This window comes from Hydra vulgaris, chromosome 04 (assembly GCF_038396675.1).
Source record: "Hydra vulgaris chromosome 04, alternate assembly HydraT2T_AEP".
NCBI lineage: Eukaryota > Metazoa > Cnidaria > Hydrozoa > Anthoathecata > Hydridae > Hydra > Hydra vulgaris.
The window spans coordinates 36,472,603-36,496,500 of NC_088923.1; the positions used below are offsets into that span (position 1 = coordinate 36,472,603).

A 23,898-nucleotide genomic window follows, 5' to 3' on the forward strand; every position below is an offset into this window, starting at 1 on the left:
ACTAAAGACCTACAGTCTCTCGGATCGTAACTTTCGTAGCTTAGCACATAACTATCTTCACTCGAACCGATATTAACATTATAGTACATTGTACTAAATGTAATACTGTCTTCGAAAAAATAATCAACTCTCATATCTGTGAAAAAGGTGTTTGTTATTTGATAGAGTTTTTCTAAACCAATCCATTGCTGATTAATTAGACCAAAACCATTTTCATAAGACTCGTAACTCCTATTCCAAAAACTTGATTCCCAATTGGAAAAACGAGTCATCATTGGAATCCAGATTTCTTTAGGGAAAAAAATTTTTATGCTTTAAAAAAATTTTTTTTTAATTTTTAAATATACTTTAAATTTAAGATTATGTTTTGAGTATGTTTTTTAATATTTCATTTTAAATAATATATATAAAAATATTATGACAATATAAACAATAACTTAGTAACAGCTAATAATTATAACAATAAAAGTAAGAAAATTACTTATTTATGCATATTTAAATTTAATACTTATAATAAAAAAAGTACAAAAGTTTAAAGCTTGAACAACCCCTGTTATCAAAAGAATACACTTTCGCACCTTAACAGAAACTAGATTTTTTTAAGATAAAAATAAAGTCTTTTAATTAATAATAGTGGTTTTTTTTTTCTTTTTTATTGAATTTACTTCCCCAAAGCTTATGAGGGGCCAGACAGTCAAGAAGAATGTTATTTACTTCCCTAGGGCCGAAAAGGTCAGTCAAGAAGACTACTTTATTGTGGTTACAACCATCTCTCAACTCTTTAACTCTGAAGCATGAACCTTGATGAACATGGCCCCCGCAAAAAGAAACAAGTTTGATCATGGCACTGCCAGGGACATGGTGAGGATCAAACTCACCTATGAGGCAAGCGCTCTGCCACTCCACCACTACCATATTTTAAATATTTGAAACTCTCTCTCAACTCTAAATTCCAAAACACAAACCTTTTTAAACAAGGCGTGGACAAACAGGTTAAGCGCGACAAACAGGTTAAGAGTGAAATTTCAAACTTCTTGATTGTAAGCTCATAATTTGAAAAGTATCAAAAATAATAAAAAAAAAATGCTAATATTCACCATCTTTTTTAAACTAAAAGAACTTAGTTTTGTAAAATTGTTTTCATCTGGCTTTTATTGATTTTTTTATTTGTACATATATTGACTGATTTTTGTAGGGATATACTTAGCAGAGTGCACGTACATTCATTGATTTTTATAGAGATTTTGGTCAGGAAAGGTAGTTATTAATGAAAATATAATTATCTGGAAAGGTAGTTATTAATGAGATAAAATTATTTAAAACAGACTTTATTATAAAAAATAAATTAAACAGACAAAAATTAGTTTAAATATACATTTTTGGAATGGGTTACTATAATGAAAAGAAGTTATTCAAAAATGAAAGAATTTTAATAGCAAGTATTTTGGTTTAAAGAAAAAATGCAAATATTAGTGTTTTTGATGATTTAATTGATGATTTAAATACTACTTTTTTTTCTTTTTTTTTTAAACAAATTCATCTTAAAGAATGTTTGCTTGTCAACAATCTTAAAGAATAGTTGCGTGCAAGCCACCACAAATTAAGTTGGGAGTTACTAGAGAACTAATAATATTATTGAACAAAAAGGAAAAAATTGATAGAAGACTTAATAAACCGTAAATTTTATTAGTAAGGAAAGCATAAAGATGGTAGAGAGTTCCGAAGCATTAATTAAGCAATGTGCAGGGATTGAAACCAAATGAATACAAGATTTTAGAGCATAAAGGGACAGATACAGTAAAAGCATACAAGTTCTCTAAATAACCAGTTAAGTAAGAATGGGCTTTGATTGATGGAACTAGAGATAAGAGCAAGTTCAAGAAGCGACCATAATAGTATTTGTAGAGAACAGATGCAGCTTTGAGACAATGGGATATTAGTTCAACCTCTGCGGAAACAGCAGGTCCAACTACATTTACAATACCTTGTCAAAAACCAAAAAAAGGCTGTTACAGAGATCAAAATGTGATGATTTTTTATATAGTATATTGTTGAGTTGTCAACAAATAGAGCCACTTAAGATGTAAGATTGTTAGGAAGATCATTAATAAACATAAGAAGCGATACAGGCCCAAGGGCAGAACCTTATGGAATACCAGAAGTTATTGGAAATGAAGTAGAGCATTTTCCAGCAGGCAGTAAAACGAGATTCAACTTAACACTTGTTAAATAATTTGTTGAGAAGAATAATTTTAATCTAAAGAAAACTTTTGCAAGACTATAACAGGAATATTGTCACAAACCAATCAAAAATAAACAATGACTTTAGAAGAAAAAAACTATAGCAAAGGTAGTCAAAGTGATTTGGATGACAAACAATATGAGTCATTTGGATGACTATCAATAGATTAATCTGTTTCACTGAAATGACAGGAAGAGTGCCATTATATTCGAGTGTTCAGTTAAAGGGAAAATTCTTTGAACTTGGTTCTGCCTTATCCTTGGGAGTCGTAATAAGACTAGACCATGTAATAGAGATGGAATTTTAGACTTTGTTAATGTAACTGTTGAAGATTTTGCAAAAGTCTCTAGAACCTGACTTCTGAGATAAACTAAAAAGTTGTATGGACTAAAAAGGTTCTTGGTCTCAAAAGAGTTGTTCTTGTGAAAAAGATAAAAAAAAAAAGATTGCAATTAGAACGAGCAGCTGCACAAGAAGATAAGAACTCAATTGTGGAATTGGCAGAATGCTTGACTTAAAACTAACAATAAAAAATAATAATATAATAAGGTATAGCTGTAACAACTGGAGTAAACAGTTGCAAAGTGCAATAGTAGTAGATATTGCACTGTAACAGCTCAGTTTATTTTTGTTTACATTTTAACAAAAAGCTTCTGCAAAATTCAGATTTGTCTAGTTTTTGAAGTTATTTATTGAAGCAGCCTCTATTATATCAGATGGTAAGATGTTCTATGCATTTACAACTCAATTTAAAAAAAAATGAAATCTGAAGGATTTTCTGCAAAAAAGTTTTTTCAGTTTGAAATTGTGTTGTCGTAGATACCCTCTTTTAATGTATTTTGATAATTGTTTCAAACCCAATCTATTCTATCATGTTGAATTATAAAATGCTGAATAAGATCTTCATTTAGTCTATGTTTTTTTCTAGTGTGGTTAATTGCATAATTTTTAACTTAGCTTCATGAGACAATTTTTTAATTGTAGGAGCTAGTTTGGTTGCTCAAATTGCAATCAATATCAGTCATTATAATAAAAGCTTATATATCCGCTTGGATCCAGGAGATTACGAGGGAGACAATTATCAACAAAGAAAAACAAGATATCAACCTAAGGGCGGTCTTAATGAAAATCCGAGTCAGCTTTATGGTAGTAGTAACTAGTGTGATAATAGGGTGAGTCTGAAGAAGCATAAAATAAAAGATTTAGAGCATGGTCATATCATTGTCTGAACCACCTAAAGAGAGCAAAGAGAAACTGAACACAAGCTAGGATAAGAGACAAAACACAAATCAAAGTGAAAATGTAAGTGATTGGGATTGTATAGAAAACTAGTCACAAAGTTAACTGAGTACGATATTGAGAAATACAATAGTTATTAGCTTCAGTGCCAGTAGAGTCAGTGGTGCTAGAGCCAAGTCATACAGAGTGATGAGCAAGTCACCGATAAAAACATTTTTAGATAAAGTAAAAAGTTTTGGTTGATTCGATCAGAAATAACATTGAAAAGGGAAAGACAGTCTTGATAAACAGTCTTGATTTGAGTCTTGAGAAAAAGAAGAATGATAAAGAACAAAGGTCATTGAAAGGTGCTAAACTTATTTTATTTATCTAGAACATAAATAATGATGAAAAACATTGTTGGATACCATTTTTCATTGAATACCATTATCTTTCTTTTTAAACAACAACCTTACAGAATCAGCATTTAAAAAATTCAAAGATAGTGCAAAAATGCATCTGTTCAAAAAGTACTCTTAGCTATAAAAAAAGTTGCTACTTTGAAAGTTTGTTTCAGTGTCAAAAATAAAATTCAGTTATAATGACCAAGAGAAATAAAATTGGAAGATAAATTTTGTATTGCAGAATTTACACTTTTTTTAACAAACAAACCTCTCTCCCTTCTGCTGCACACGAAACATAGACATTAACAATAATAGGAAATTCATGTCCATACATGTATCTAAGAATTTTAAAAAAACATAGAGTTTAGACTCTTGTTTATAAAGATTTTGTTGTACAAACACATTTTGATTAACATTTTTTGATCCTATGTAACTATAATTTTTGATCCTAATATATTTAAGTAACCAGCACGATTATTCAATTAGTTGTTACAGCTGTGACAGAGCTTTATTCAATGCAAAGGTGTCATAGTAATAGTTCAAAAGTCTTATTTAAACTTTTTTTGTATGAAAATTAGAATTACTCACCACTTCTTCCACCTGTAATTTTAAGATCTTTAATGGAGCCATTTAGCGCAATAGACCATGGATTTCCAGTATAAACTTTAACATTAGAAAAAGATTGTGGCTTTTTATTTACAATGCTATGAACAAGTAACTCATTTAAATACACTGTATACATATAAATTCCATTTATTTGAAACTGTGATATTTGTAAACTTGACCACTGATTTAGCGGCAGGGGCTGGGTTGTAAAAATATAATCGTAATCTTCATTGACAGCTGCAGAAATATATAACCTCCCTGAGCCATCGTAATAAAACCATACAGCTGGGCATCTATCACCAAATCGACCCCAACTGCCTCCAATTGTTAAATGAATAACGCTTTTCCACCCTTGTGAATATGATCTGGGTTTTACTTTAAAAGAAACTGAATAGGTTTTTCCGAGAAAAGATAGTGTTGCATTCAAGTTACCATTAATCAACTTTTGCTCAACAGGGTCCGAAGTTTCAACTAGAAAAAAAAATAAAACCAAAAAAGAATTACTATTACTATTTTAAACTCCGGCAAATGAAAAAATTTAAAATAATTTTTAAATATGAAAGATAAGATGTTAAAAAATCAAAGTTTACAAAATAGCGTACAAAAAGATACATTTTTATACTAATGCAATCCCTCAAATCCCCCCCCCCCCCCCTCCTTTACTAAATGCAATTAGATTTTTTTGCGTTAATTCAAACCCTGTAACTTAATTCTGAGCTTCTATCTATTTAGTATTTTTTCTCTTTTCAAATTATGTCTAATAACCAAGTAAAAACAGTGAAAAAAACGTTGGAAATATATTACACAATAGTTCAAAAAATCGTAGTTTTGAGAATAAATACAAATGTTAAGCTATTGTGCGTGTATATGTGCATATTGATATACGTGTTTAATCTATCTGCCAGGCCCCTTTTAACTCCGAGCCCTAGTGCTAAAGTACTAACTGCCCCTCCCCATGTTGGGGTCATTATTGCAAGTGTCAACTTTTAAAAAATATCACGCTCCTCAATGACATGGTACGGTGGGTCGTACTTTTTTTAATTTTGGATATGGTAGCGCCTGCAACATTTTTTTTATGTATTAAGATATTAGAAGAGACGTGAATATTTTTTTTTTTCTTAAAAAGTTTATCTAGCTGGTGCGCAGGGTATTTGAAAAATGTTAGTTTTACTAAAAACTCATCCAAAATGGCACTTTCATGCTTTTTTTGATAAAGCTTATGGGAATGCAATCATTAAAAAACAGTTAGACACAATATAGACATTAAAAATTATAACTTTTAGTGCTACTTTACTTAAGGCAATATACATAATGCTACTAATATAAATTGAGGTAATTCATAAAACATAGGTATCGAATTTGTGGGCTTGGGGCTTATGTCCCTCTCTCCATTATTATTAAAAACCTTAAAAATTGATCAATAACAGGAAATAGTGTATGATTTTTTATTTGTTATAAAGTTGATCCTATAGCTAATTTGTAAGAAATTACGTAATGCAAAACTAAAATTTTAGACAAAAAACACAAGATTAAAAGTTTTCCCCCACAAATTCTTTTAATAAACTAAGTATATAAACAAAGTTTCAAATCCAGCTAATTTGCCGCGCAAAAGAGCAAAACGATCTCCTACATATATTTTTTAAATAAGTTTTGCGTTGCATAATTTATGAATGATTCCCAAGATAATAGTTTCCTTCCGGCTTGCTTTTTAAGCATGTTCAATTTATTTATGATCACTTTGGCGTCCTAAATATTGTAATAAAAAAAATTTCCTTGAAATAATGTAATTAACAAGTTTATAATATAAATTTATAAAGATGAATAATTTATGTTATAAATGTGTTAATAAACAAATAATTTATAAAGTTTATATCTACTACAAAAAGCTACCAATATTTTTAAACAAACATATTATCAATTTCGTTGTGATAAACGGCTGTCTGCTCGAGCACAAACAATATAAAAATGCCCTAATTTTCCTACGTTAATGGGTAAAAAACTCGAACTTTGTTTATCAGAGCTGCATATGCGGAGAAATTTACAATATGTTGTCTATTTAAAGCCCATGTGACTTGCTTATGTCCAAAAGTAGCAAAGATACCTTCGCAACAATTATTTTTTGTACAAGTTCAAAGAAATAAAACTGGTAACTAAACTTCTTCAAAATAAAATGAAGTAAGTTAATGAAAGAAATCAAAGGTAGAGCTGAAAAAGCTGCTATGAGTAACAATATTCAATGTATTTATTTTGACGGACGAATAGATTTAAATAAGTACTTGAGAGAAGAAGAAGATAGAAAGTTACATCTATCGAAAAAAAAGAACACTATTCAGTCCTCAACCTGGAGGTATATACCTATTTCATCTCACTAACAATTCTGAAGGAAAAGTAGAAACTGCGGCTGAACAAATAGCTAATAAGACTTGACTCTAAATTTGTAAAAAACATGATATTATCAAAAGTATCTTTATGAAATTATCTATACAATTAACGCAGTGGTTTTCCAGAAAATCTTAAAGGCAAAGCAATTCGGCAGCATTTCCATGCAAGATGGTTAAATTTCGTAAATATGCTTACTTTGGTGTTCAGAAATTGTACTTTCAGTTGAAGAAACATATAATCTTCAACTTCAGTTCATTGTCAGAGTTTATGCGCCACTTTGGTTTAAAATCAAAGTAAAGGGGAAGGGTCTAACCATAAACTCAAGCTAATAAAACTTCTTTGTTTTCAATAACTTAAAGTTAAAGACATTGTAATGCCCTATGTTTTATTAAATGCATGGAATGCTCATAGTGAAAATGTTCTTTGTTATGTAGTTAAAAAAAAACAGAAAGAAAGTTTGCAGTTAAAACAATTTTATTAAGAGGAGATTCAGAATACGGAAATACTGCTGTAAGAAGTAGAAAACATCATATACAAAATGAAAATAATGATTCACTTTTTGATCTAATTAATTGGAGTTTGGATGTACACAAACTTTTACATACATGTTTAATATCAAAAGGTGAGCTTTTAAAATACAATGATACTCAGATGCATGCACCTTGTTTTCCTAATCATGGGCAAGCTATTGAAAGATAAGTCCGAGAAGTCAAAAGAGCTTCTCAATCAGTATTTAGAAAAGATAGAAGAGGTGGATTCATCAGAGCAACATTAGCACATTGAGAAATCATGCCTGTGAACTAATCAAAAAAGATCTACTTAAATCAATTTAGGCAACATAATCAATTATATTATCAATTTTGCTTTAGGATATTATTTATGATCACAGTAAATAAATTTAGCGTTAAATATATAAAATCTTTTTGATAAAATTCTATTTAAGACCAATAAATTTTAAATCCTTTAGAAAGTTTGTGAATTATTGTAAGAACTATGTTATTTATTATTTATAGAGCAAATAAAATTTTCTTTCTTCTAATATCCGAGGGCAAATACAGCGCACTTACATATACATTTTTGTATGATCTTATGAAAAATAGCACCAAATATTATGTTTTACTCACATGTCTATATTATGTCTAGTTGTTTTTTGATGATTGGATCAACACAGGATTAAAAAAAAGGGCAGAACTTTGATGCGTTTTTAGTAAAACTGAGCCGCAGCACTTTTTTACAAGATAAAATCAACGAAAGTGTATGAAAATACCTAACTTATGAAAACTTGAAATTATGTAATGTTAAAACATATTAAAATATGTAATTAATTAATTACATATTTTAATATGTTTTAACATTAATTTTGATCTATATATCATCTATTTCCGTTAAAAAAATTATTATATAGTTTTAAAAATTTTCGTTTATCAATGTGCCAGTGTGGCTAAGTGGGTAGCGCATAGCTTCTGAACAAAAAAGCTGTGGTGTAAGTCCTACTATTAGTGGCTTTTTTTTTTAATTTTTTTCGATTGTTTTAAAATACAAAAAACTTTTGAACTTTTATATACAAACATATATAACGATATTATACACTTTAACAAATGAAAAGATTATTAAAAAAGCTAAAAACATTAAAAACACAGGGAGAAATAATTTGTTGCGGATGTGTCAAAAGTGAGAAACTTATGTTTTTAATGTGCTCAGGTAATTAGTCCTAATAAGCTGCGTATGGTCTGAAAAAAAAAATGTCTGAAACTTAATAAAGAAAAAACTTAATTAGACAGTCCTGCTACTCCAAAAGGTGCTGCTGTGATGGCAAAAAACAAAAAAAAAAAACCTGCAGCTAGATAAAACTTTAAAACTTTCTTTTAGCATTTGAAAGTTTTTTGCTACATTTATTTTTTTTACTATAACTAAATTCTGCAGCCGTTTTTCAAAACGCCTTAGTATGCTTATAATGTATTTCGAGAAAAACACAATTAAAAAAAATTATTAGAAAAAACTCTTTGTAAAACGTTTTTTGGAACTAATAATTTTCATGCATCTTTCAAAAAATGTATTCAATAATATTTGTAGACATATTAATTAGCTTATTTTGCAAAAAAAGTCAAAGTTGGTTTTTTTTTACCTTAAGACGTTATGAAAAACGGTTGCAGTATGGATAATACAACAAATATGTTGAAATGAGATAATTAGATGCAAAATTTAAAAGCTCTTAACAAAAGCCACTAAACCAAAGAAGATAAAAGTAATTTTAATTATTTTAATAATTGCAGTTCAGTGCATTTAAAAACTTTAATTATAGTATATTGGTGTTTGCAAAGAAACATAAATCATTTTTAATATAAACTAATTTTTTTTCAAACTTTGTTGCGCTTAACCATCCCTATATTAAAAAAATATACATAAACAAATGTTATTTTTTTATATATATATTGTTTATAAAATGTAAAAAATCCACTTATATAACGTTTTATTCAGGATCGTATGTAATACAAGTAAACTTTTCTAAAAGTTACAAGTCTATTTTGCTTAAGCTGTTTTGTTTGTATGTTATTACATTTAAAAATTATTATATATAAAAATTAACAAGATTGAAAAAGTACGAAATATATTGACATCAAAGTGCAATATTTGCATATATATATATATATATATATATATATATATATATATATATATATATATATTTTTTGCCGACTTAAATCACAATGGTGTTTTTGGAAAAAAAACAAAAACAAAGAATAATTTAAAAAATGATTGCTGTCCCAATAAAATATATATATAATCTATATTGGGTAAAAATTTCAATTTGTTTTTATAACAGCTCCTTGGATATTAAATGGATCCATATAAATTAAATACGCTTCTATAGAATTTTCATACATTTCTATAAGTATTTAAAAGTAGTTCAATGAGCCGAAACTTACCCCAGCATCTATCAACTGTTTTTAAAAAAAAAAAAATAATAAACTCTTATTTTAATTATTCTTCAATAATAGTATAATAAAGGCTTGTGTTACACACCTACAAAATGTGTGATATTTGTTATAAAAACAAAATGATCAAAAAAAAAATTGTTATACAAAATAGCTTTAAATCTTCTGACAAAAAAACAGACAGTGACTAACAGATAAGAATCCCTTTCTTTGTTTTTCTACCTCTTCTTTGAGTTAAACCTGCAATTATGATTTAAATAAAATCAAAAGGAACTTATAAACAAATGCAGGTTATAAGTACAATAAAATGCTAGTCATAAACATTTTAGATGGTATTAGTTACAGTCAACTGTATTATTTGTAACCAAATTTATAACAATTTTGTTATTTGTGTATTTCTGCAACAGCATAGTCATTATACTGCTTTCCTTACAGTATAGTCAACGCTAACAGCATGTCTAATATATAATCGATTTTATATTGTTCTGTAAGTCTATGAATGCTTTGATTGTATGAGTTTTAAAATCTTTTTTTTTGTTACAAAAATCTGGATATAAATGTTGATGTTCAAAAATTTCTTCTAGCAAACACTACAGTTGTTTTTCATCCTTCATTGAAAGTTTGGAGGATTTACTTTACTAATGTTATTATATTTATTTGGTCACAACGTATTCTGAAAAAGCAGTTGACAGTTTGTTTTTTAAAATAACAAATAGTAACTGATTCTCTTTGAAAATAAACTCTGGTATTCTAGACTTTAAGCTGGCTATTCAAGTAACTCAATTGTGGATAAAAAAGCTTTTTTTTGACATTTGCTCAGAGTGGTTGTCTTATTGGATGATAAAATATTTTCCTTATAGAAGCGTTTTACTTTTTAATTTTTATTGAGAAGATTGAAAAAAGCATCATGCCCATAGTTCCATTAATAAATTCTAGCTTTCCTATTACGTTTCTTGCTTAAATGATTTCCAAGCTGTAACATTGCCTTCACCAAATTTTACTGTTCCTTAAATGCAATTAAGTATAATTGCTTCACCATACTTTACCCATACTTTTTGAGCTCCATCATACTTCATAATTTTAAATTTTGACTCATAACCCCACAAAATTTTCTATCCAGAATGAAAATGATGTGTTTACATATTTCTAAGCAAATGCAAGAGTCTCAATTGCTTTTTAAATTAATCATATATATTCTGAAAATAAATTTTTACAGATATTTACAAATAGTATTGAAATAAAAAAATAATTCATAAATATATAATTGATCATGGTCATAATGATAGTAATGATAATTATAATAAAACAATATAAAATATTAACAATAGTAACAATAGTTATATAAATAACAAGAAAAGTATACAATACTATAAATTATTTCAAGTATAAAAAAAGGAAGAAAATATTTCAAAAAAGGTTAAATTATCAGGTTATATTAGGCTATATTATCAGGTTTATATCATCAGGTTATATTATTTATTTTATCAAAAAAGGTTATATTATCAAGGTTAGAAATATTAAAGGTTATTTTTTCAGGTTATATTATTTATGTTATCAAAATGGTTATATTAACAGAATGAGATTCTCTTTCAATTGATTTCAAAAGACTTTACATCCACTCTCTTTCAATTGATTTCAAAAAGCTAGTAGACTCACTAGAATTAATATTGCTTTTTCAAGAAGACTTTACTCCTTTTTTGCTGATAAAAAACTTCTTTTTTTGCATTATTTTGACAATTTGTTTATCAACTCTGGATGTCACTTTATACTCAGCTCCTGATTTCGTCTGATTTTTCAAATATCCAAATGTTTTGTACTTTTTAATTAAGCCACTGATGGTTCCAATTAACTTTCCAGTCACTTTTTTTAACAACCTGAATGTTTTAGTATGCTTGACCAAGACGATAAGCTAATTTTGAGGAGCTTGAAGCCATTTTTTGATTTAAACTCCCATTATTGATCATTTCAAACAGGTTGAAACTATGCAGTTTTTTTTTCTGCTATTTAAAAATGTGACTAAAACTGCTTTTAGAATAATAATATTAATATAATTGTTTATCAAAAACATTTTTTTCTGAAATAACCTGAAAAAGTTTATTTTTCACAAAAAAACCTTTTTGCTTTGATAAATATCTCTCTGACTTGCTTTTGAGCAAAAAGCTTCCAAGTCAGTTTGATTGAATGTTTGTAGAGCTTGATCAATGTATATTGATCAAATATCGGAAACTGCTTTATTTAGAAGTTTAGAGAGAAACTTTATTAAAGCTGATTTGCATTATTAAGAGACTTCTTAATAATGCGATTCATTTGTTGTGTTTGGGGGCAGTAAATGAAGCTATAATAAAAGCTAAAATTCCAATAATACAAAACTTTTTAATTACATATTTTACTCCCGCCATGGTTTTTTATAATAAAACTTTTGTTAGTTCTTTATACACTATCCAATCTCAAAAAAGTAATTTAATAATAATTCCATAAACAAAATAACAACATTTAATCAATTTTTAAGTTTAGTTCAAAAATTGTTTTTGCTCTACTATGAAACAAAAAAAAAATTCATAAATAAACTTAGTATTTATATATTTATAATAAGTACAAAAAAATAGTTTTTCAACCTCTGCTTTTTCACAATAACTGACAAGCAAATGACAAGTGCTCGAATTTTTTTTTGAAATACAAATGATGCTAGAAGACAAATGGTTCTGGTGAAATTTGTCAAAGCAAATTTAATGCTGAAAAGATATAAAAAAATGAAGATGCCCAGGAAGGTTTGGTTGTCATCAAGCTTTGTAATGGAAATATATATACTTATTTTACAAAGAATTTCAAAAAATCTTACTAAACAGATTTTTACGATATCCTCGTGTTTTTAACCATTCTGAATTTAGAATTAATGAGTTGCCTCAGAAGGAGCCAACAACAACAGGTAGGGGTTTTTCTAGTTTTTCTTACCTAGTTTTCTAGTTTTACCTGCAGTAAAAAACTGAGTTTTGTAAAAGTTAAAATTTACAAGCCACTGTGAGACCCTATCTGCTACAGAAGTGAGATTCAAGATTGGCTGCCTGTTCTGTGGGATCGAAAAGAGAAGACTATTGTCAAGACAAGAGTATAAAATTGAGTCATCAGCAAATAGAGCCACTCTAGATGCAAGGTTTTTCTTTTTATTGACAATACTCTAATAATCAAATAAGCTTTACCAAACTTTTAGGCGTTTATATTGATGAAAATTTCTCATGGAAAAAATACATAGAAAATTTGGGCAATAAAATATCCAAAAGTATTAGAATATTATATAAAACAAGAAATGTCTTAAATAAGCACACCTTAACTCATATATATCATTCATTTATCCATTGCCACCTAAACTATGCAAATGTTGCGTGGGGTAGTACAAATAAAAGTAAACTTGAACGTCTATATCGTCAACAAAAACATGTTGCACTCCTTATTAATTTTAGGGATCTGTGTGTATATTTATGTGTATATATATATATATATATATATATATATATATATACATATATATATATATATATATGTGTGTGTGTGTGTGTGTGTGTGTGTGTGTGTGTGTGTGTGTGTGTGTATGCAACTGCGTGTGCGTATACGTGTATATGTATATATGTATATATGTGTGTATGTGTGTGCGTATGTATGTCTATGTGTATATGTATGTGTGTATATGTATGTATGTATGTATGTATGTTTGTATGTATGTATGTTTGTATGTATGTATGTATGTATGTATGTATGTATGTATGTATGTATAAATGTATGTATGTATGTATGTATGTATGCATGTGTATATATGAGTGTGTGTATGTATGTGTGTGTGCATGTATGTAATTATGTATATATGTGTGTATATATGTAATATGTATCTATTTGTTTTATTTGTATATGTCTATGTATTTACTTGTGTTCATACAAATGTTCTATATGCACATATGATGTTATGTATGTACATACACGTAAGTGACTAGTATGACCTTCAAAACTAACCTACTTGCCTAAAACGGCTGAAATAGTTCAAAGTTGCTGCACGTGGGTCAAAGAAGAACTTTTACAAATCACCCAGTGGAAAATATTCATCATATGACAATAAAAATTTTGTAATTAAAAATTCAACAAATCGTGATTACTAAATAACATTCGACAAAGACAATCATGATTACTTAAAAAAAAAAAAAAAGATAGACTTTATCTATTCAAAAATGTATTTGCAGAGGTGTTTTACAACGGTTGAAGAAAATAATAATTTCCAAGAAAAATGAAAATTCTTGAAGAAAATTGTGCTACACTGAAAAAAGAGAAAATAAAAAAATTAAAAAAAATCCAAAGAATGATGATCTTTGTAAAGCTTACCATATTTCAAGTTAATTTAAGGAAAACTTCAAATACTATATTTATTTTCAATAAATTATGCGATAGTCGCATTGTATGAGTTTACATCAACTTTTATTGAAGCGTCAAACTTTAGCGGTTCTCATGACTAGACCTCTAAATCTTCTTTGAGTTTTCGCGTTCTTTACTTTTATTTAACTTCTATCATTAATTTAACATAATCTTTAATTGTAAACTTTTTAACTTTAGATATTTGTATAAAAATTTTCATGTAATAGAGAACAAAAAAAAAAAAAAAAGGTTGTCTGGAAGATCATTAGTGCTGATAAGAAACAAAATAGCACCAAGGATAAAACCTTGTGGTATCCCAAAAGTTACTGGAAATAAAGATGGGTGTTAGCCTTTAAAGATGACTTTAATAAAGCAGTTAGAAAGAAAAGATTTGATTTTCTGACAGTAAGTTATTTGACTCAAGATGGTATGTCAGAATTCTGTTTATGAAAGACTCAAAGATGTTCCTAATAACAGATTGAAGACTGATAAGAACATAGTTAAAAAGCTAAGAATGTTAAACAAATTTATAAAAATTGGAACCACAGAGGCCATTTTCTAACAGCCACAAAAACAAGACTCAGTCAAGCACTTATTAAATAGTTTAGACAGAACTGAAGAGAGTTTTGAAGAACAATTTTGTATGAGAGTAGTTTTGTCTGGACCACAAGCCATAAAAGAGTTTAATCATGATATGACTTTAGCAACAGAAGCTGGAGTGATTTAAATTCCTAAAGTGGGTTAACCTGTTTAATTGGAATAAGAGGAAAAGAATTGCCCTAAGATTTAAGAGTCGAATTAAAAGAAAAGCTCTTTGCAAACAGTTCTGCCTTATTTATAGATGAAAGATGGAATGTTAGACCTACCTTTGTTAAAGATGCTGTGTTAAGATTTTCTAAAAGTCTTTAGAGCCTAACTTCTGAGATAAGATGTGAAATTTAGTGAACTGGGAATAATGGAGCTTAGCATCAGACAGCACTTTTTTGCATTGACTTCTTGCAATAGTAAATAAGCATTTCTTTACAAAGGAGTTGTTCTTTTGAAAAAGATTTAAAAAATGATTACAATTAGATATAGCAGCTGCACAATCCAGGAGATTATGTAGGAGGCACATATATCAGCTGAGAGAGAAAAGACATTAACCCAAGGAAGAAAATCACGAAAAGAATCACACTCAGCTTTAGGGTAAATAGTGCCATTATTGGGTGTGTTCAAAAAGGAAGCATGAAATAAAGGTTAAAAGAGATCACTGCAAGATTGAAACAACCTAAGGGAGAAAAAAAAAACTGACACAAGCTAGGTTCAGAGACAAGGCAAAAATCAAGAAGTAAAGGAAAGTGATTAGGGTTGTCTGGAAAACAAGTTAACTAATTGAGTAAGAGATTGAGAAATGCAGAAGTTATAGGTTTTAGTATTAGCAGGGTTAGTGGTATTAGAGTCAAGCCATTTAGTGTGATAACCAATTAAAGTCTCCAATAACAACAATATTGGCAGAGAACTAAAGAGAAAGGCCATGGTCAATTTGATCAGAAATTACATCTAAAAGAGTGCAGTCATGGAGACAAGGAGAACAATAAAGAAGAGAAAGATGGTAGAGCAAAGAGGTGCGAAGCAAAAGCATATAAAAGAGTGGTCAAAGAATTCAAACCTAATTTAACAACAAATAGGTGAATGCATATGTTTACCCCCAAGCCAAGCATGGGACTGTATTGGAGTTAAAAACAAAAATCTATGAGTATAGTCAAGAAGATTAAGCATTTATCATCCTAGACCGGAAACATCTATCCAAGCCTAATAGATGAAAAAGGGCTTCAAGGCTGGTTAACAAAATTAATCTGCTTACCCCTAAAGTTTTTGTCTAGAAGGCCTTCTACAAGACAGTAGCTGAATGCAGTTTACATCTGCCCAAGATGAGCATTTTGATCAAGTCACCATCTCTAGCCTTTACTCAACCAAAAACCTCAAGGCAATGGAATTTTTGCTGGATACAGTTAACAAGATAAGATCTCCCCAAGATGAGTATTTTTATCGAAACATTTTTATCTCTAACCTTTACTTAACGAAGTGTCTCAAGGCAGGGGAAAAGTTGCTACTTCATCATTAGATTTATTAGTTACTAAACTCAGGATAAATGATTTTGTTTAATATTTTTGTGTGTTTATTAATAATTGTTAAAACTAATACTAACATACATGGTTTTTGATGTTTTGTAAATTTATTCTTAATAAGGGCTTGTATTTAAATGATCAGTTTATATAACTAAATATTCACCATCCTACATAAATGGTCATTATTTTGATTTTATAATCAATATACGTTGATCAGTATCCACAAAATCAGTATTTTAGTTAAATAGCCATTATTTAAATTAAACAATAAGTTAATCAGTTCATGTTAATCCGTTGAAGTTAATATACAACAAAGATTATGTTTCCTCTACTTTTTTTTCTATATGCAAAATAATTAATTTTCATTATACAGAATAAACTAAAAAAATACAGCATTAATTTTTAAAAAACAACCTGACTTAATTTTATCAGTTGATTATGAAAAAAGTGTGCACAAATTATACACATTGAGTTAGATCAAAAATCCAGCTCAATAAAAAAATTTATTGCATTAATGTTCTTCCTTAATCTTAAAGTAAAAAAAAAAAAAAAATGAACTCAAAAAACATTTTTTATTTTTATAGGTTAGGTTATTTACTAAATTTTCAAGGTATATCTCGAAAGCAGATTTGTGTTCATTTATAAATGCTAGGTTATAGTTTATGTGATTTAAATTTTTCAAAAATTTAAAATAAAAATTGAAAACAGGTGAATATATAACGTTTATGTTTTATGGAATAATGAGATTTTATTACATTTAAAAAAAACTTGTGCAAGTGCGGAAACAAGGAAGATAAACCAATAATGATGATAATGATGATGAACAAAATTAAGACCTTAGACATGAGTTTTGAGAAATATATATATTTAATATTATTTATTGTAATTTAATGTAAAAAATAAAGTAAACATCAGTTTTCAGTCCCTTAAAATGTTGTTTCATGAAACCAAATTTAAAATGGAGTGTTTGAAAAACTATTTTATTTCTGCAAGCAATCTGTTCATTCTGAATATATAATTGACATGTCTACTGTGAGAGTGCTGCAAATTTGAAAATGTTTGGCCATTCTTTTTGTATCCAGCATTGCTTTTTTGCTCGAATATCCCACATGCATAGTTTACATGAAAATTTAGTAAATCCTTACTGCTGATCAAGGAGAAAGTTAACTATTTTTAAATCTGCACATATAATCCAGTTATATTCTGGATATTTAATCAAGTTAGGCACCATTTTAATGTAGTGGTAAGTCTTTTGCAAATAAACAGAATGGTTGATTGGTACAGAAACAAAAGTATTACCATTGTTTAAAAGGATACATTTGAGGCTTCGCAATGAGGTATCAATAAGTCTCCATTCTGTTGAATTATGTATAAAAATACCTAAATGTGAAAAGAGACCTGAAGTATCATAACAAAAAATAAATGGACTATTGAAAAAAAGTTAACAAATGTTTTCCCTTTTTTTCTAAAGTAGGAAACTTTTGCAAAGCTGTCAAGAAGGTTTTTTTCCTTTAATTGAGATTCAAATAGTTCTACTGCTTGCTTAGAAAGTCCTAAATTACGCATTAAGTTATTCAGCTCTATCTGGGTACAACACTGTCAACTAAAGAGGTAAATTAACAATTATTAACACTATTAATTAAACAAATCCATAAGAGTACTCTTTCAAATCTGATACAAGTTCTTCCGTTTCTGTAGCAGTCATGCTTTGTTCATCACCTGACAAAAATTTTAAAAAGTTTACCAAAAGGTAAACTTTTTCTTTTTTCTTTTGTCTGATTTCAAAGACTCTCTTTACAAATATGGCTGTTTATGGTGCCCACTTTTTATCTTGGTCACCAAGTTTAATATTGAAATACAATTTATATGCTATTTTTATAAAGTTAATAATACTTTATCTTTTTCTAATAACTGTATAGCAGCCACAGATATAACAGAATGAAGTAGGATTATGTTTACACCTATGTCGACTCAAAGAAGCCATCATATTATATATTTGATTTAAAAGAAATAATTGGCTTTTTTCATCACTATTAAATAAAAAAAAACTTAAATTGAAAAAATTGAAAAACTAGAAATTGCAAAAAAAAACTAGAGCTTGCTGAAAAAAATAAAGTTTAGATTTGAAATCAGCATTAAAAATACATAAACTTAGTTTAAATAACTCGTCCAACAGAGAAAAAGTTTTTTTTTGTAGACCTGCGTAATTATACTATACTGACTGAAATGACCCATAATTAATAAATTAAATCAACGTGCTTAATATGAGTTTTTCAAAACTTAAGGCTATATAAAACTTCAAATTTAAAAAAATATTTAATTTAAAGAAAAAAAAAACTTTCAATTAAGCTTTTAAATATGTTAATGTTTTTTATTTAGTCATTCTTTAAAAAGTTTTTAATTGAAATTTATTTAAGTGTACTTTTTATTCTTACGTTTTTGTTAATTTATTTGAGAAAATATTGTGGTTATCACTTCTTTTATAAATTTCTATGCAATGCTGCTACGCAATATAGTTGCACTTATTTAGAGTATCCACTTGAAAAGTGTTGAATCGTTACAACCATTATAAAAAGTTTCATAAATTAGTTTGTTATTTAAAATATGCGTCAATAGCTCATTGGTTAAGTACTCTGTCCTCAATACCAACAACCTCACTTTGCGTAGGTACGAATCCACCACAAGGCAAAATAACTTTTATTAGTTTATTCCGCTTCTTGCCGCTTTTTTAATTACAGATCAAAACAGTTTTAACAAAAATGAGTAATAGTTGTTAAAATATATTTTTAAAAGTATATGTATACATATAGTGTATATGATCATTTCAAAACTACAACCAACAAACTTAACTTTACCTACTGATGTTCATACTTGCAGATGTTTGTACGTAATGCTATACAAATGGAATCTTTACATTAAATGTAAATAGCATATTATTTTCAATTTACATAAGTTACATATTTACATAAAGTTTTTATAATTCCTTATATAAAAGTGACTTTCTTGTCATTAAACTCAGGTTTAATGGCTGCCATAAGTACTGCCCAAACAAGTCAAATGAGCATTACTATTAAGTTGCTCAATATGTATTATTATTATATTAAATTTGATTATATTATATTTAAGTAATAAAGATTTTAAAATTTAACAAATTTTTTAACTGAATGTTTTTCTCTGTGCTCTGCTATTGAAGAAAATATAATCTTGCTTTAACTCTTAATTAACGATTCATTTAGCAACTTCAAATTAACTTAAAAAAGATTTAGAACTATTTCAACCGAACCTTTCATGTAATTAAACAAATCTGCAATCAACCTTACAATTAAAAATTGCAGGCATCATTTGTATTTAAGTTGATTATTACACAATATTGGAATCGAAGCCTTTTCCCATATGTTAACCAAGGTATTAATAATACACATCAAGCTATTCTCTTATTGTTGACAAGCACCCAAATTGCCACATTTAAAATAAAATAAACTTTCAAAAATATATATTTTTTTAAATTTACACAATATAATATAATATATTGTATTGTGTAAATTAAAAAAAAAAACTATTAATTTAAAAAAAGAAAAAAAGAAAAAAAGAAAACAAGTTGTTTATACACAGTTTATTTAAAAAAAATTTATTTATAAAAAAAAAGTTATATTATAATAATAATTATGATAAAATAAAATATAATTATAACTATATATATTACAATATAATTATAATTATGATTATTATATATAGCATTGTGTATCTCAGTCTTTCACCGGAAGACGTGCGATCGCACGTCTTTGTATGACCAGGCAAATTACATTTTGCTTTGACGATTTGACCGCGGCTATTTCAAAAAACATCTTAAAAATCGCGCTGAATGGAAAATTCTCTGACTTATACCCTAAGTAAAATAAATTACATCAAAACTTTGAACAAATATTTTTATATTAGCGAAATGTTTTTAAATAAAGTAACAATATACTGATAATGGTTTTTTTTTAAAGTATAATTGGGATTTGTATATAGCTTTTTAATTTATAACATATAAATTGTTCAAGTGTGCATTTTTTGTAACAAATGTTATTAAAAATAAAAAATTGTTTTGTTATTATAAACGATGACATTCTACGACAATGAAAATTTCAAAGACAAGGAAAATTTTGTGACAAGGAGAGGGTTTTGTGACAAGGAGAGGGTTAGTCGAATGTGACGTCACAAAAATTATTTTAGTATTACAATTTAATTATTACGCGTTCAACTGAAGAAGTGTTTTAGATTGTCCAAATTTTCACTCACTCTTCATATTTTTATGCGTTTTGTAGTATTCTAAATAGTCTTAAGTTCGCAAAAACTGCCATCATGTTTTCGAAGACATTAAAGCGCAGCGATGCAAACTGAACATTTACATACTGAAAACAGTTCTATGGTTTTTTTGTGAAAAAATATGATAAATAAATATTTTGAGAAAAAAACTAATTCCTTTCCAAATTTTCAAAAGAAAAATGCACTTGAAGTCTTGTAATTTAGAAAAAAATTTCAAGACTTAATTTTTGGTCTTAAAAATTCTTGTCAAGTCTTGATTTTCTTGAAATAATTTTTATGTAACAAGGCCACTTTGAAAAAGTATTGATATGTCTTGAAATATTTCAAGACTATAATGGAATTGTCTTGGTATTGGTATTGAAATAAACTTTTTACGAGACGCAGACCTTTATTAGAAAGCCGTTACAATTAAATAAGTTTAATCTTAAATGCTTTTATATTATCAAAACACTTTTTAATAAAGTAACAAAACACTTTTAAAGAATTTTTAAAATAAGTATTAAAAACTATTTTTTTTTTTACTTGTACAATTATGTTTTTTTTATGATAAATGTTTATCTTTAAACATATTAAAAAACAAAAAACAAAGTACAAATGTTGAAACAAAGAATGAAGTGGTTTTTCGATGCGTAAATTAAAGATATTGATATTATAGACTAAGCATTTTAGTTTGATGAGTTGCTTTTTTGTGTTTGTATTTTTGCTTTAGTTAAGTATTATTTTTATTTTCTCTTTCGTTAAGATTTTTTTTCTTTAAAGTTTTTTTTTTAGATAAGTTTAAATAAGTTTTGTAACGCATTTTTAAGTTTTAAAAATATGTCAAAAGCTGTGGTCAAATCGTTAAAACAAATTATTTTTTGCGTGGTCATATAATTGCGTGCGATCGCACGTCTTCCTGTGAAAGACTTTATCTATATATTTACATTATATATTGAGGGTATACTGTCAGAATGCACTAAGTCATTTTTTGTTAGTTTTGAGTTAAGTCAACATAAATACTCATTATTATATACTTTATCACTTCCAAAACGCACCAGACCTTATATTCAAATACCAAGTTATTGACCATTCTGAAATATACGATGGGAATATACACCATTGCATGAAAAAAAAAATTTCATTAAACTGCAATTATCTAAAAACAATGAAAAATGACTTCGTGCGTTCTGGCAGTATACCCTCAATATTATACATAATAATTATAATTATTATATATAACATAACTATAATAAAAATTAAAAAAAGTTTATTAAAAACCTCAGCATCATATAATATGATACTGAAATTTTATTTTTAAAAATTTATAGATTTCTTAAGAATATAAGGACTGACATGTCAAAATTGATTTATTTAGAAAGCTAATCTATTGATTTAAAATAATTTATAGAATTTATTGAAAAGTAAAAGTAATAAAAATTTATGATAACAATAAAAATAACTAAGTAATGTAGACACAATTAGGTACTCACTATCATTTTCATTTATAATTTTGAGATCTTTAATGGAATCATTCGATGAAGCATGCCAAGGATCTGCGGAATAAACATAAACATTTGAAAAAGATTGGGGAACTGTATTTATAATGCTATAAACAACAGTTTCATTTATACTTATGATGTATTTATAAACTTCATTTTGGTTGATTTGTGATATTTTTATAGCTGACCATGCATTTAGTGGAAGTTGATATGTGGTTATACAACTATTTTTATCTCCATTTATTGCAGAACAAATAAACAACTGCCCTGATATAACCCATACAGCAGGACATCTGTCACCATATTGCTCAACATTACTCCCAATGGTTAAATGAATAACACTTCTATATTCTTCTAATAGTGATTTAAGATAAAATTTGAAAGAAACAGAGTATGTCTTTTTTAAAGATGTCAATGTTGCAACTAAATTGTTGAATGTCAACACACGTTCATTAACTAACAATAAAAGTATAATATAAATAAATACAAATTATAGTCATATGATTTTATACTTTTTAAAAAACATAAAAAGTTTAAAATAAAAAATGAAAACTCTTTAAAAAATAAAAATCAATTTAAAAAATGTATATATTTAACTTATTGATTATATGAGGAGCCTATTTTAAAAATGCGCTAAGTCCGAGTAAACCGATTTTGAGGAACAATGAAAAACTAAACTACTCTTTAAGCGAAGTTTAATTTTTCATTTTTGATGCGCAACTAAAACTTAGTTGCGCATTAACAGAAATAGATAATTTTTGTCCATTTTTAGAAACAAAAACTCTTTAATTGGTTTAATATTTGAATAAATGATAGATTTCAGTATATAGAATGTGGAAGGAGAGTTAACTCAAAATTTTTATTCTTGTGACTAAGCGCATTTTTAAAAAACGCAAATTTAATTGACCAGAATGTTTTTAAAAACATTCTGGTCAATTAAATTTGAGTTTTTGTGGTTTTTTTAAAAAACGATTAATTTGTAATTAAATTAATGGTTTTTACTTTCGTCCAACACGGAAATGTTGGACGAAAGTTAAAAGTAATTAAAAGTGACGTATATGTTGGCGTAAGAATCACTTTTTTCCTTCCGCTCTTCCCAAAGCCAACAAACTATAGATCTATATGTATATATAAATATATATATATATATATATATATATATATATATATATAAATATATATATATATTTATATATATATATATGTTTATAGATAAAAATATGTAAATATATATATATATATATATATAAATATATATATATATATATATATATATATATATATATATATATATGTATATATACATATATATATATTTATATATATATATATATATATATATATATATATATATATATACAGGGTGTTAGCCAGCCTGATGGCGCCGTCTCTTAATTGGTTTAAAATTCCCAAAGGTTTTAAGATCATGGTAAAAAAAAAATGAAATTAGTCTCAGATTTAAATTGTTGTGCTAGACTAGTAAAAAACGCAATTAGTACGCGCGACTAGGAAATGAATTAGGTTAATCAATTAAGAATTAAGAATGATTTTTTAAAGTGAAAAAAAAAGTGTTGTCATTAACAAGCAAGATCATTCATTCAAAAGTTGATAAAAAAATGTTTTTAATTTTTAATTGACGTCAGTTAAAATTGTTTAATACGTTTAATAAATTATTTTAATATTTTGTTAATATTCTTCAGTTAAAATTGTTCAATACGTTTAATAAATTATTTTAATAATTTATTTTTGTTATTCAAAAACTCTTTGTTTACATTCTTGCTTACTATTTTAAGTTAGGAGGTACAAGTAAAATTTGCATAT

General features: G+C 27.2%; 1 protein-coding gene across 3 annotated transcripts in view; it reads right to left on the reverse strand.

Annotated features, from left to right (window-relative positions):
• Positions 1 to 23,898, reverse strand: part of LOC136079791 (uncharacterized) — a 79,874-nt gene that overhangs the window by 3,470 nt on the left and 52,506 nt on the right. For 2 of the 3 annotated variants that reach the window (XM_065796201.1, XM_065796202.1), the window contains exons 6-8: positions 22,069 to 22,533; positions 4,453 to 4,941; positions 14 to 289 (exon numbers count right to left, since the gene is read on the reverse strand). In XM_065796201.1, coding sequence (XP_065652273.1) covers positions 14 to 289; positions 4,453 to 4,941; positions 22,069 to 22,533 — 1,230 coding nt within the window. The remainder of the gene's footprint in view (positions 1 to 13; positions 290 to 4,452; positions 4,942 to 22,068; positions 22,534 to 23,898) is intronic. The other variant, XM_065796203.1, reaches the window with a different exon arrangement.